Source organism: Megalops cyprinoides, chromosome 21 (assembly GCF_013368585.1).
Source record: "Megalops cyprinoides isolate fMegCyp1 chromosome 21, fMegCyp1.pri, whole genome shotgun sequence".
Classification (NCBI taxonomy): Eukaryota; Metazoa; Chordata; class Actinopteri; order Elopiformes; family Megalopidae; genus Megalops; species Megalops cyprinoides.
Window position 1 is genome coordinate 2,050,782 of NC_050603.1, and position 13,641 is coordinate 2,064,422.

Consider the following 13,641-nt stretch of genomic DNA (forward strand, 5'->3'; position numbering starts at 1 on the left):
GGGAAGGCAGGGGGAGCTCAGGGAATACAGAGACTCCTCTGCTTGTCTCCAGATGCATACCGGTAATTATGTTCTAATAAATTGACTGGTGATTGAAGTCGATGCCAGATTGATGTCTCTGGCTGGGTTCCTAACTCTCTGCATTCACTGAAGCCCCGTAGGTGAAATTCCTCCCAATCAGCAATCAAGTCCTCAGAATACATGGAGCAGTAACACCATGTCTTTAATTTACCACGCAAAAGCTGTTCATACAATATAACATTTTAATATGTATAATTATTAATATAATTATAATTATATAATATTAATATTGTATTGAAGTTATTTGTTCATTCAATCTGTGTACGGTAGTCTCTACACACATCACTTTCCCAATGTAATGAAATTCTAATATGAACTTTTTTGGAAAATGTATTTAGTTGCACACACTGTTCTAACCCCGTTCTTCACTTGAGAAAATGCAGCTGAATGGGGTGGCAGTGGGGAAAGCAGGGGCTCTCCCACAATACCACTCAGACCCTGGAAAAGCTGGGGCTATCCCACAATACCACTCAGACCCTGGAAAAGCAGGGGCTCTCCCACAATGCCGCTCAGACGCTGGGAAGCAGGGGCTATCCCACAATGCCACTCAGACGCTGGCCAGGCACAGGGAGGCGTTGGTGCCGCCGAACCCGAACGAGTTGGTGAGCGCGACCCGCCTCCCCTCGGTCCTCCAGTCCTGGGCCGTGCACGGCACATAGTTGAGGTCGAACTCTGGCTCGGTTCGGTCCAGGTTGAGCGTGGGGGGCAGGGCGCCGTGGTAACAGGCCATAGCTGTAAAGGCCGCCTCCAGCGCCCCCGCCGCGCCCAGCAGGTGGCCGGTGGCCCCCTTGGTGGACGACACGGCCAGGGAGCGGGCGTGCTGCTGGAAGAGTCTCTTGATGGCTGCATTCTCAGCAGCGTCCCCTAGTGGCGTGGAGGTAGCGTGTGCGTTCACGTACGTCACTGCCTCCGGATTCACCCCCGCGTCACCGAGAGCCGCGGACATGCACCTGCAGAACAACCCCCCAAAAACGAACTACAGGTTAGGGCTGCAGTATACCAGCATCAGTCATATACAACTCTGCGCATGACTTACATGTCTTGTGAAAAAAGTTTTGAAAGAGTGTTTTAAAGGAAAGAAAGAGGTAAAGACACACTTGAGCAGGTTTTATGGTTCTTACAGAAATCCCAAAACACCAAAACACAACTGGCAAAAACCCTAAAACAGGCTCATCTCTTAATGTGAGGTGCCCCACAGAGCAACAGGTAACTGTGACTGCATTAGCTGACTGAATAACCCGCTGTGCCGCTCCCCGTGAGATTTCGGGAGGTACCTGAAGGCCCCGTCTCCATCAGCCGTGGGCGCGGTGATGTGGCTGGCGTCCCCGGAGAGGCCGTACCCCAGCACCTCGGCGTACACCCTGGCCCCCCGGGCCCGGGCACGGCCAAACTCCTCCAGCAGCAGCACGGCGGCCCCCTCGCCCATGACGAAGCCCTCCCGCTCCGGGTGGAAGGGCCTGGAGGCCAGCCTAGGCCTGTCGTTCCAGCTGGTGCTGAGGGCGCGTGCCCGGGCGAACCCGGCGATGGCCAGCGGGCCCACGCAGGCCTCCGCCCCGCCCGCCAGCATCACCTCTGCGTCTCCGTGGGCAACGAAGCGGGCGGCATCACCAATGGCGTGCGCGCCCGTCGTGCAGGCGGTGGAGACGGCGTGGTTGGGGCCCTTCAGTTTGTGCTTGATGCTGATGTGCCCGGCGGCCATGTTGACCAGGATCCGCGGCACAAAGAAGGGGCTGACCTTGCTGTAGCCCCTGGAGGAGAAGGCGGTGGCCGTGCGGGCGATTTCGTCCAGTGGCACCATGCCCATGCCTACCGCCACCCCCGTGCTCAGCTGCTCCTCCAGGCTGGTGGGGTACCAGCCCGAGTCCCTCAGCGCCAGCTCCGCCGCCCCCAGCGCCATCACGGTGGCCGGGGACATGCTGTTGATCTCCCCTCGGGAAGCGAACCTGTCTTCCCGGAACTCCCCTTCACCGTCTCCCCTCGGCACGCAGGCGGCCACCCGGCAGGGAACGGTTCTGTACTCCTCCGAGTCCAGGCCGACGATGCCGCTCTCACCGCGGATCAAGCGCTCCCAGGGCAGTGCGGTCCCTGTCCCGAGAGGGGAGACGAGCCCGACCCCGGTGATCACCACTCTTCTGCGGGACGCTCCGCTAACGGGAGCGCTGTAACGCCTCAGGCGGGAGCTCGGACTAACACAGGTCCTCAGATTCAAAAGTCTGTGCCCGGCCGATTTCAGCACCAGCTTTTGCCAACAAGTTAGTGACATGGCGTAACTGTTTCGGCTTCTACAACGTGGCGACGCGAATATGAAAACGATCACTGGATACGCCCAAATATTTATGATTCTTTGAAAACGACACTGTAATAGGAGTACATAATAATGACAACTGTCTGTTGTCACATTTTGCACTTGCAGGTAACAACCCACCTACACTTTTCACCGACACAAGCTAGCAAGCTAAATCAAAGTGAGACGGTATGGCAAGCTCAAACAATAATACCATAGCAGATACTCGCCTTTTTAAAGTGAAAGACAAAGAGATTCTAACTGTTGCAACATGTATATGACCCTCCACCAGAGCGGGCAACGTGAAGATCTTTCGGATAACGCAAATCTCGCTATCTGTAGTAGACTACAGTATAACACGGCAACATTAGTTTGACAGAATGCCTCGCCAGCATGTCGCCTGATCATTAGTGTAGCAGTATATTAAGCAACTCCAAGAAAAGTGAGTTCCTATCGATAATATTATACATGTTGATACCTTATTAGTTTTTTAAATAACCAAAACGCATATGTGGTAAACATATATTTTTTAAAGCGTACACATTTTATTCAGGCAGTCTGAAAGCTTCAAAACTGAGCACGACGAGTTCAACGACAGAGATCCTATTATCGAGAATCCTACGACCATCGTTAATAATAAAGATCCTGTTTGTAGCGAGGATATTGACGAATTTCAAAGTTCCGGCTTTGACACTTCCGGATCTAAGATGGCAGCAACAGAATTGTGTTGTCTTGTTACAATAAAAAATCTCTGCCAACGATAAAGAGGAAGAAAGCTTGCCAGTGTTGAGGAGCTGTGCTGGTCAAGGCGAAGGAGACCGGAGGCGACGTGTAGGGTTGAGATGTCTGGATCACAGGGGGTCAGTGCTTTATGCGAAAACCCAAACGATGTCTTCTTAGACGTCTCCAAGCTATTGCTGACTTATGCGGACAACATTCTGAGGTGATGTCAATTAGCTGGCTAACGTTACGAACCTAAACTTCTTGGGTGCGCGCTATGCAAAGTAAACGCTTGCTAGCTAGCCAGTGGTCTGTTATTGTGCAGTGTCATTTATGTGTCTCTGTAGTTAGCACGTTAGCAATGTGAAACCGTTGCCTAACTTTCATGTTATAAGTAATCAACAGTAAAATGCATGTATGATGCTAGTTTTGCCGGCGCAGGGAATGTTTTTTCGACAAATTAGTCAGTTTAGCAAGCCGTCGAATCCGACACAGAATTAGCTGGCTAGCTAACGAAAACAGCTGCGGATGTGTCGTTGACAGCCTGGTTAAAAACTAACTTGTCTGATCATTGATATTCCTGTATTGTGTTGGCATCTTTACAGAGACCCCGATCAGGAGAATATTATTAGCTTATGAAGTCTCAGTATATGTGTCTGACGAATGTTTGAAATGCATTAAGTATGAAAGATCTTGTCTTGTGTGGTTAAGTTTTCACTTATTTCTGTTAATCATTGTCATGCGAGTAGGAATCCAAATGAAGACAAATACAGATCGATCCGGATCGGAAACCCGACCTTTTCCACCAGACTGCTGCCCATCCGAGGAGCGGTCGAGTGCCTGTTCGAAATGGGCTTTGAAGAGGTACGTTTTATAATCGTCTACTACTGTGTCATAAGAAGTTCTTCTGAGTTTGTATTTCTGGTTATCCAAGTAACCTTAATTGAAATCCAAATAGCTTTAAATCAATTATAGAATCCGGTTTTGTTGAAAGGTTTATTTTAGAACACTGGGTTTCTCTGTTTCAAATTGCTTCTTTTCGGGATGCCATGTTGGATTAGATTTCTTCGCGCACTTTAGTGTTCAGTAATACTGTATGAAGATTCAGACAATGAAATTTCCCATCGAAAACGAAAAACGAAATTAAGGACGTCCCCATCGTAACACGACGGACTCACTCGTAGATCTATCTGTGTATTTAACTGTATGTGAACTTTAAGTGGGTGACACTCTCCAAATTTGCTTTTCGATATAAACCTTTCTCTCTTTTTCACTCAAGACTACTACTTACTCTCCTTGCGTGATTTAGCATTGCCACCCTCTCTGCTCAACCACAGAGCTGCCGTTGCAGTGCCCTCTAAACCCTAAAGGGGGCGCTATAGTAATTTTCAGAGCTTCAGAGCAGCTCATGTCATTCTGCTCTAGTTGGGTACTTTCTTCACAGGAAGTCTTAAATCATTCCCTTTTCTTAAAGTAAGAAAAGTAAAGTTGGACAACTGATGGTTTAGTGTGGGACTGAATGAACTGTGGATCTGGTATTAATACCTTATTAATGCTGGTGTTTGTTGATGAGTTAATTTCTCTGTCTGTAGGCGGAGACTCACCTGGTGTTTCCGAAGACTGCCTCTGTGGAGCAGCTGAGGCGCATCAGAGAGTCCATCGCGGCCGAGAGAGACCACAGGCTGGGGGCGGGGCAGTCTCCCCTGTGCCCTCAGAGCTCCGCCCCCAGCTGTACTCTCCCCCAACCAGCCAGCGCCCCTCCCCTGACTCCGCCCCCTGCCCCCGCCCCTCAGCCCGCGCAGACCTCCTCCCAGCCAATCCCCTTGGTAAAGTTCCTGAATTTGCTCATCTGATGTTGCCTGTGTGTGTTGTGAGAGGGGAGCTGTGCGTGTGATAAGTACATGAGTCTAGTCTGAGGCTCGTCTGTTGAAATGCAGGAAAGCTTTAAAAGATGCCATTTATTCTCATCGGTATGGCTCTTAAGTTCAGAGCTACATCATTATGGATTTATATTTGCGCAAATGAAGCGAGAGGGGTGTGCCTCTCCTTTGAATAAGTACAAGATGTTTGTGGATGGGTGAGAAGGTGGTAAGATAGCTGACACGTGTCCTATGATATAAAAATGGTTTTAGCTAAAGTAAGAATGTGGGCTGTCCGGTTTAACAGGGAACCCTTCAATTCAGGTGGAAATGGGCAGGAAAACAACAGCAGTGATGGTGTCAGAGGTGCAGCCTGATGCCTGATGATGGTTTGTGACTCGAAAGTCCCCCTCCCTCCCTCTTTCTGTTCCCTCGCTCTTTCTACTCCTTCCTCTGTTGCCCTCTCATTGGCATCACTCTCATGTCCTCTTTGGCTCTTTCTTCCTCTCCCGCTGTCTCTCTGTCTCCCTTCCCACCTCTCTCCCTCTTCCTCTGTAATATCAGGGGAACAGCGTCAGCTTCTTCAGGACCCTGCAGTCCAACTTCCAGCATGTGATGGTGTATGAGAGCCCCGCCCTGAAGCAGAAGGCCCTGGACTGCGTGCCCCTCCCCCGCCTCCGAGAGGCGGCCCAGGAGAAGCTGCAGCAGGCCCGGCGGGCCGACCCAGGTACCGGAACCTGGCCGATCCCACACGACAGTCCAGCGTGAAGCTTTCACGTCACACACAGACGTTTCTGTGCACAGGGACATTTTATGTTTTTTCTGCTCAAATTTAATATTTGTGAAAAATAATACAAACCCCTAAATCTCTTTAATAGAGTGCTTCCCTTTTCAGGTCTGTCAAAGTTCTGTGCTGCCCCACCGGAACACTCAAAATTCCCCATGCTCCAGGGGGGATTTAGTTACACCCCCCACCCAGTCAGCGCAACGCTGTGTCCACTCTGTGTGATCTCTCTGCACGGCCTAGTTTCTGTCACGCCCCCTTGCTGGCGTCTGTTTTCCTATTGGTTGTATATGTTTGGCTGGAGCAGGACGAGCTGCTGGGATCTACACCGTATTGTACTGCCCAGGGATCACCCCTCTTTGTGCTTTTGTATATGTGCTGTAGCCTTACTCGTGAGAGCACCAGCAGTTCTAAGCCTTCCTCAGCACGGTGTTCATGCTGGAACGTTGTTGTAATGTTTGTATAATGTTTGTGGAATGTGTTTCCCTGTGCAGCGTGTAACCTTGTGGAGCAGGACCTGCTGCTGCTGGAGCTGCTGGCCTGGTTTAAGGGGGAGTTCTTCTCCTGGGTGGACTGCTTGGCCTGCAGTCGCTGCGGGGGAAGCACCCAGAGCTCGGGAAACCTGTCCCCCTCTGCTGACGACCTGCGCTGGGACGCCAGCCGCGTGGAGAACCACTACTGCAGCGCCTGCCAGCTGACCACGCGATTCCCCAGGTGCCCTCTGTCTGTCTGTCCGTCTGTCTGTCTGTCTGTCTGTCGCACACTATGTCTGTCTGTCTGTCTGAAGCATAGTATGTCCTTTGTGCTGGAAGGTGCTCTGGATAAGAGCGTCTGCTAAATGAACGTAATGAAATATATCAGTTTGTCTGTCTGAGGTACTGTGTGTCTGTCTGTGTCTCAGTATTGGCTGGCAGGCTGGTTCTTGTTTGTGGCTGTAAAACTCCTCATGTGTCTTTATGCTGACGCGCTCTGTTGGCCTGTGTTTCCGCAGGTATAACAACCCTGAGAAGCTGCTGGAGACCAGGAGAGGGCGGTGTGGAGAGTGGGCCAACTGCTTCACGCTCTGCTGCAGGGCACTGGAGCTGGAGGCCAGGTACATCTGGGACAGCACAGGTACGAGGCAGACGCGCCCCCGATCTCTCTCCTCTGTCTGTGGGGTGTACAGATTTCACCCCGATCTCTCTCCTCTGTCTGTGGGGTTTACAGATTTCACCCCGATCTCTCTCCTCTGTCTGTGGGGTTTACAGATTTCACCCCGATCTCTCTCCTCTGTCTGTGGGGTTTACAGATTTCACCCCGATCTCTCTCCTCTGTCTGTGGGGTTTACAGATTTCACCCCGATCTCTCTCCTCTGTCTGTGGGGTTTACAGATTTCACCCCGATCTCTCTCCTCTGTCTGTGGGGTTTACAGATTTCACCCCGATCTCTCTCCTCTGTCTGTGGAGTTTGAAGATGTAACCCTGATCTCTCTCCTCTGTCTGTGGGGTTTACAGATGTAACCCTGATCTCTCTCCTCTGTCTGTGGGGTTTACAGATTTCACCCCGATCTCTCTCCTCTGTCTGTTGGGTTTACAGATGTAACCCTGATCTCTCTCCCCTCTGTGTAGGGTGTATGGATGTAACCCCGATCTCTCTCCTCTGTCTGTTGGGTTTACAGATGTAACCCTGATCTCTCTCCCCTCTGTGTAGGGTGTATGGATGTAACCCCGATCTCTCTCCTCTGTCTGTTGGGTTTACAGATGTAACCCTGATCTCTCTCCCCTCTGTGCAGGGTGTATGGATGTAACCCCGATCTCTCTCCTCTGTCTGTTGGGTTTACAGATGTAACCCTGATCTCTCTCCCCTCTGTGTAGGGTGTATGGATGTTACCCTGATCTCTCTCCCCCTCCTGTCCCAGACCACGTGTGGACGGAGGTGTACTCGCCCTCCCAGCACCGCTGGATGCACTGTGACCCCTGTGAAAACGTCTGTGACAAACCCCTCCTGTACGAGATCGGCTGGAGCAAGAAGCTGTCCTATGTCCTGGCCTTCTCCAAAGATCAGGTGAAGCACGAAATGTCTCCCAGCAAAGTGTGAATGTAAGTGTGTGCTGGAGGTTTGCTGAGGAGTGAGAGCTCTGCCTCAGACTCGTATTGCCTGAAATGAGGCCGGTGTGAAGACTCTGGCAAGGAGATCAGATGGAATCGGGTGCTGAATGGGCGTTTCTCCAATGCTCAGGTGGTGGACGTGACCTGGAGGTACTCCTGTAAGCACCAGGAGGTGCTGTCCAGGCGGACACAGGTCCATGAGGCATGGCTTCGGGAGACCATCAACGGGCTCAACGCTGTGGTGTGTGTTTAAAAGTGACTAAAAATGTTTTCCTGAATTGCTGATTTAGAATCTCAGCCTCTGTCAGGGGCAGTGTTTGGTGTGCTGAGCGAATGGGGAGAGGGACAGAGAGCACCTGTGTGGATGGGTGCTGATACATTGATGTGTAAATGGCTGGTGGGTGACTGTATGATACTCTCCTCCACACCTGAGGATGGTGGTGGTGGTGGTCGTTTTAATGATGAGGAACATTATGCTATGTTGAGCCTCCAGAGCAGGAGCAGTTTCTCTGTGAGGATTCCAGTGATGACGATGATGAAGGTTGTGAGAGCTAATGAAGGTTGTGTGATGGTGATGAAGGCTGTTAGCAATGATGATGAAGAGGAAAGTTTGTTAGTGTGGGCAATGAAGGGGATGATGATGTTATGTAAGTGAAAGTTATGTGAGTGAAGATGATGATGATGATAAAGGTTTTGTTAGCGACGGGCTATGTGAGTAAAGATGAAGATAATGATGAAGGTTATGTTATTGATGGCAGTGATGATTAAGGTTATGTTAGTGAGTGTGATGATGATGATGATGATGATGATGATGAAGGCTTTGTTTGTGATGGCAGTGATGATTAAGGTTATGTTAGTGATGATGCTGAAGGTTATGTTAGTGAATGTGATGATGATGATGACGATGAAGGCTTTGTTTGTGATGGCAGTGATGATTAAGGTTATGTTAGTGATGATGGTGAAGGTTATGTTAGTGATTGTGATGATGATGATGATGATGAAGGCTGTGTTTGTGGCTGCAGAGGCAGCAGGCTCTCAGCCCGGAGAGGAGGAAGGAGCTGCTGGAGAGGCTGCTGGTGGAGCTGGTGGAATTCATCTCCCCAAAAACGCCCAAACCGGGCGAGCTGGGCGGGCGTATCTCCGGCTCGCTGGCGTGGAGGGCGGCCAGGGGCGAGACGGGCCCCGCCTCGGTGAGAGACGCTGCCCCGAGCCGTTCACGTTTCAGAGCGTGTGCTGAAACGACCAGCAGGCCCCGCCGAGTTTGGCCGTATCGAGTTCCTTTGTTTCTTACACTGGCAAAAATTCCCTTACAATACAGCCCTGCCCTGAAATGCGTTCGGGTCCTGCTCAAACAGCAAACATTGCAGTGTAAATCATGTGGTGTGTTCAGGGCTTGCTTGTACTGTTTCCACACTGCAGATTACGGTGTAATAGCGAGTCATTCTCCAGAACCTGTGCCGGTCCCTCAGCACTGTATCTCCTGTGCTGCTCTCTCTCCTCATATTTGTCTAACTGGAAGGTACACTTTAGCGTGAGAAGAGGTTGTTTCAGATGCCAGGGGATGGATGGCATCTCTTTGATACCTCAAACATTCAGATCAAGTAGGGATGATCTGTGAGAATTATGCTTTTGATGTTTTTCTTAAGAAGGACATCAAAGATTTCAGTGCCTGTGTTTTCAGGCTACTGCCAACACGTCTTTGAGCCAACTACATGTCCTGTTCCCACTTAAAACCCACAGACACACAGAGAACGACGACAGTAATTATACCAGTAAAAATACTGAAGAAATTCAAATAAATGGAACCGGTCGCAACACAACGGTGACTTTGAAAGAATAATTATAAAGGAGCGAATAATAACGTTTTCCAGTTTCTAGAAGTAATATTAGAGTGGTGATTGTCCCCTCCGGTCGGGGCTGCTTGCTGACTCCCTCGCTATATCCCTCCAGAGCTCGGAGGAGTTTGTGTTCGTTCCCACGGAGACCGAGTGGAGCGGGAGGGTGTTCCACCTGCAGTACAGCTCGACCGGGGACCGGTACCGCCGGGTGTCGAGTGGCGGGGAGGAGCTGGGGGGCTGGGAGACGGGTGTGTGGAGGAGGGGGGCCGTCTTCAGGAAGGTGGAGAACGACTGGAAGATGGTAAGGCTCTCCGTTCTCTGCCCAACAAGTTCATTCCGCCGGTTGCTGTGTCCAGCATTTCTCTGAAACTACTTCCTTGGTTGGTCTTTTCGGCCCATTACTTCAGTTTATTCATGATTTTATTCATTTCACTCTTACTTGGTAGAGCAAAACCAATGTCTGCAAAACTATTCATGCAAAGTTCTGAAAATAAACTAATTTGTCCTTTTGGAGGCATCTGTCCCCTCCAGTGGCAAACTGATACAGCATTATTTTCCAGATTCCTGGGAGATGTTCTTATCCAGAGCAACTTTCATATCTTATGACTTTTGCACGATGCCCATTTATACAGCTAGATATTTACTTAGTAACTCAGTTTGCATGCCTTTACAAAGGGTGCAGCTGCAGTGCCCCGTGAGGGAACTGAACCAGCAATGTTTTGGTTTCAAGTCCTGCTCCTTACCGCTACACCACTCTGCTGCCCTGCTCCTTACCGCTACATCACACTGCTGCCCTGCTCCTTACCGCTACATCACACTGCTGCCCTGCTCCTTACCGCTATACCACACTGCTGCTCCTTACCGCTACACCACTCTGCTGCCCTGCTCCTTACCGCTACATCACACTGCTGCCCTGCTCCTTACCGCTACACCACACTGCTGCCCTGCTCCTTACCGCTATACCACACTGCTGCCCTGCTCCTTACCGCTACATCACACTGCTGCCCTGCTCCTTACCGCTACATCACACTGTTGCCCTGCTCCTTACCGCTACACCACACTGCTGTTCCTATTATACCACATCACTGCCCATTCTACTACACTCACTTTTGGTTAGCTCTAATAATCTTATTCACAAATTAAAAAAGTAAACATCCCCCACATTTACATAGCAGGGAAACACCTCAACAGCCTCACCAATCAAACACACACACATATGTGCACACACACACACATACGCACACAAACACACACACACACACACACACACACACACACACACACACACACACACACACACACACACACACACACATATACACACACACACACCTGGTTTTATAACTGACATTGAATCTTGTTTATATCTCAGTAGCCCAGCTGACGTTTGAAATAACACCCTGCCCAGGGGGAAATGTGGTCCACCGTACTTATTTTGAACTAAAAAATATGCCAGGAATAAAAACACTTTCCACTGTATCCACCGCCTTTCTGGGTTTCTAACTCACTAACGACAGTGTTTTTTTTTTCCCCAGGTGTACATTGCTCGCAAAGAAGGCTCTGAGGCAGGGACAATCAGCTGGAAGTTCGACTGCGGCCCCCAGGGCCTGAAGATACGGACGGTCTCTGTCAGAGCACGGAGTCAGACCTTCCACTCTGGCAGGGTCACCTGGAGAATGCGCTCAGGCCAGGACACCATAGAGTTCTCAGGAGGTAGGAGGCCGTGATCATCAGGGTGCCAGAACACCATAGAGTTCTGGGGAAGGAGGAGACTGATGTTCAGAACTCCGGGACATAAAGAGTTCAGAGGAGGTAGCAGATAATGATTGTCACAGAATGTAGATATTCTGTTATGGCCAGATATTCAGCTCCTGGAGTTTTTCTGTTCTGTTCCAGCTGGTAATGGTTCTGGTGATGTGTCCCAAAGAGTATTAAATGACAAAAGGGAAAAGTTCCTGTTGTCATTGAAAACTATGTTGCCTTTAGTATTGGAGCAATAGGCGCAGCAGGAGGCAGGGAGATCAAAGTCCACAGTGCAAGTACATCTAATCTTATTGTACTTACTTGCCTGCACTCTTTGCTACCCACAATCCATTGCTCTAGCAAACCAGAAAGAAATAGTAAAATTAGTCTCAACATAACCATCTCTGATGTCTGTGTTGCTGGTTTGCTAGCCATGCCACTTCAAGAATGTTCATAATGAGCCAGCAAATCAGAGCGCTTGTAGCTACGACAAAAGGCAGAGACAGAATTTTTGTGACGTACACTGAGCTGATTGTCTGGCCCCTCTGTCGTTGGAGTCTGTGATTGTCTGACTGTGAGGATAGCCTAGAGTTCTCAGGAGGTATAGGAGGGTTTGTGGGATTGTCAGAGCTCTCTGACAAAGATTTTTGAGGTGTGTGTGTGGGAGCTCTTTGATATTTCCAAACTTAATTGAATTGGTTATGAGCCCTGCTCCTTACCACCATGCTAGACTATTGCTGTGAATGTATGGCATATCATTTTAAGTTGAATAAGTTAAAACACGTTACCCTGACAACATCGTTTTGGACACTTGGTTTACGTATGTGGAACATTTTTTAACCTCTTGGTGTCTGTCCACAGATGGTGAGATGCACTCGGCTCCCAGCCTCTCTGGATCCACAGAGCTGGTGGTGGAGGCGGAGCTCAGCGGTGGGGATGGGGAGACGTCGTGGCAACACGCTCAGCTGTTCAGACAGAGCTTAACAGACCCAGAGGAGCCTTCCTTCGAAATCATCATCAGCATGGAGGAGGCTTGACGATAGAGACGCTGTTTATAGATCCACACACTGTTCCCCTGTCATGATCATGTCATGTAAAGTAGTTTCCTGATGTTGTGTTGGGGAGGAGGGGGTTGCTGATGGTGGCGGGGTCTCCAAGCACTTAGCTGATCTTTTGCGCGTCACTCAGTCTTCGGCCTTTGTAAAACCCCATGGCAGCCCGGACCGCCAAAAGACCTGGAGCTCTTTCATGGGAAACGTTGGGGGTCACCGTCCAGGAAGGACTTTTATCTGAGCCTTCAGCCATACGCGCCACAAAAACACTTCTGCCAGTTCCCCCCGCCAAACCCTTTCCCCAGGGGACCAGACTTGCTTTCCCCTGACGTGAGGCGTTAAATACGAACTTCTATAAATATCCCCCCCACAGTTCGCAGTGCTGTTTTGTACCCAAACATCAAGTTTACTGTGAAGTGCTGCTTTCTCATGACTTGTAGAGAAAGGGACAAGCGTGTAATTACCACGTGACGTGCAGTCTCCAGAACACTTAAATGTACCAGTGACTGTAGGTGTGTGTCTGAATATATCCACGGCCGTTCTTTTTAAAAGGGCATGAACTGTGTGAGAGCCATCCGACTGTAAAAGTGTGTTCAAAATAATTCACCCCCCCACCCTGAACAGACTCAAAGACCTGATATCCATGCTCTGTTGTCCTCTTGTGCAGTGGTAATCAAGTGAATTAAAGGTATTTTTGCAACAACATGGTCTAAAGTTATGAATGGAATAAGTAACATGGATTGCTTCTGCACGGGCATTAGAATGTACAGATTCAGAAGAATGCTGGATGTAAGCAAATGCAACCAACCGAAATAAGTGGACAATTTTCAGTTTATTGGTGGCGCTTAATATGAAAAGATCAGGTGAAGTGTTCCGACTTCCAACTACTCGTAGTGAAACCCACAGGAAATAATCGACAGAGGATGTCGGTTAAAGAGATGTCAGTTATAAACTCTTTCGCACGATAAATTAAATGTTCGATGACAAGCTGTACTAGGCAGCATCGAAACTCCCCACACATCTTTCGAGTGGTTTTCTTAGGTTCAGTATTACTTATTATTGCCCAAAAATGAAATCACTCAGAAAGACACTTAGCAGGGCTCGGTTTGTTTGATCTCTGAGTATTTTTATTCAGTGTTATAATTGTGTCAAACAGTCGTTTTCGTGTCAGAGCAATGCACACATCCTTGTGT

At 49.4% G+C, this 13,641-nt stretch overlaps 2 protein-coding genes across 2 annotated transcripts; one reads left to right on the top strand and one right to left on the bottom strand.

Annotated features, from left to right (window-relative positions):
- Positions 1-426: 426 nt before the first annotated feature.
- On the bottom strand, positions 427-2,570 carry oxsm (3-oxoacyl-ACP synthase, mitochondrial). Its single transcript, XM_036516250.1, has 2 exons — positions 1,356-2,570; positions 427-1,031 (listed from the first exon to the last, which is right to left on the bottom strand). The coding sequence occupies exons 1-2, from the start codon at positions 2,342-2,344 to the stop codon at positions 629-631; spliced, it is 1,392 nt and encodes a 463-aa protein (XP_036372143.1). The 5' UTR covers positions 2,345-2,570; the 3' UTR covers positions 427-628.
- A 575-nt stretch (positions 2,571-3,145) lies between these two features.
- On the top strand, positions 3,146-13,139 carry ngly1 (N-glycanase 1). The gene is made up of 12 exons (XM_036555553.1): positions 3,146-3,308; positions 3,835-3,949; positions 4,678-4,911; positions 5,509-5,671; positions 6,223-6,442; positions 6,720-6,841; positions 7,626-7,771; positions 7,946-8,056; positions 8,838-9,005; positions 9,766-9,954; positions 11,189-11,366; positions 12,258-13,139. Exons 1-12 carry the CDS (start codon positions 3,208-3,210, stop codon positions 12,431-12,433), a joined length of 1,923 nt encoding a protein of 640 aa, XP_036411446.1. The 5' UTR covers positions 3,146-3,207; the 3' UTR covers positions 12,434-13,139.
- Positions 13,140-13,641: the final 502 nt, after the last annotated feature.

Bases quoted from the DNA above. Each gene is read 5' to 3' on its own strand.
- oxsm (XM_036516250.1), bottom strand. From the start codon at position 2,344: ATGTCACTAACTTGTTGGCAAAAGCTGGTGCTGAAATCGGCCGGGCAC. The intron at 1,032-1,355 runs GTACCTCCCGAA...GTTGTTCTGCAG, and splicing joins GATGGAGACGGGGCCTTCAG to GTGCATGTCCGCGGCTCTCG.
- ngly1 (XM_036555553.1), top strand. From the start codon at position 3,208: ATGTCTGGATCACAGGGGGTCAGTGCTTTATGCGAAAACCCAAACGAT. The intron at 6,842-7,625 runs GTACGAGGCAGA...CTCCTGTCCCAG, and splicing joins GTACATCTGGGACAGCACAG to ACCACGTGTGGACGGAGGTG. The intron at 11,367-12,257 runs GTAGGAGGCCGT...GTCTGTCCACAG, and splicing joins CACCATAGAGTTCTCAGGAG to ATGGTGAGATGCACTCGGCT.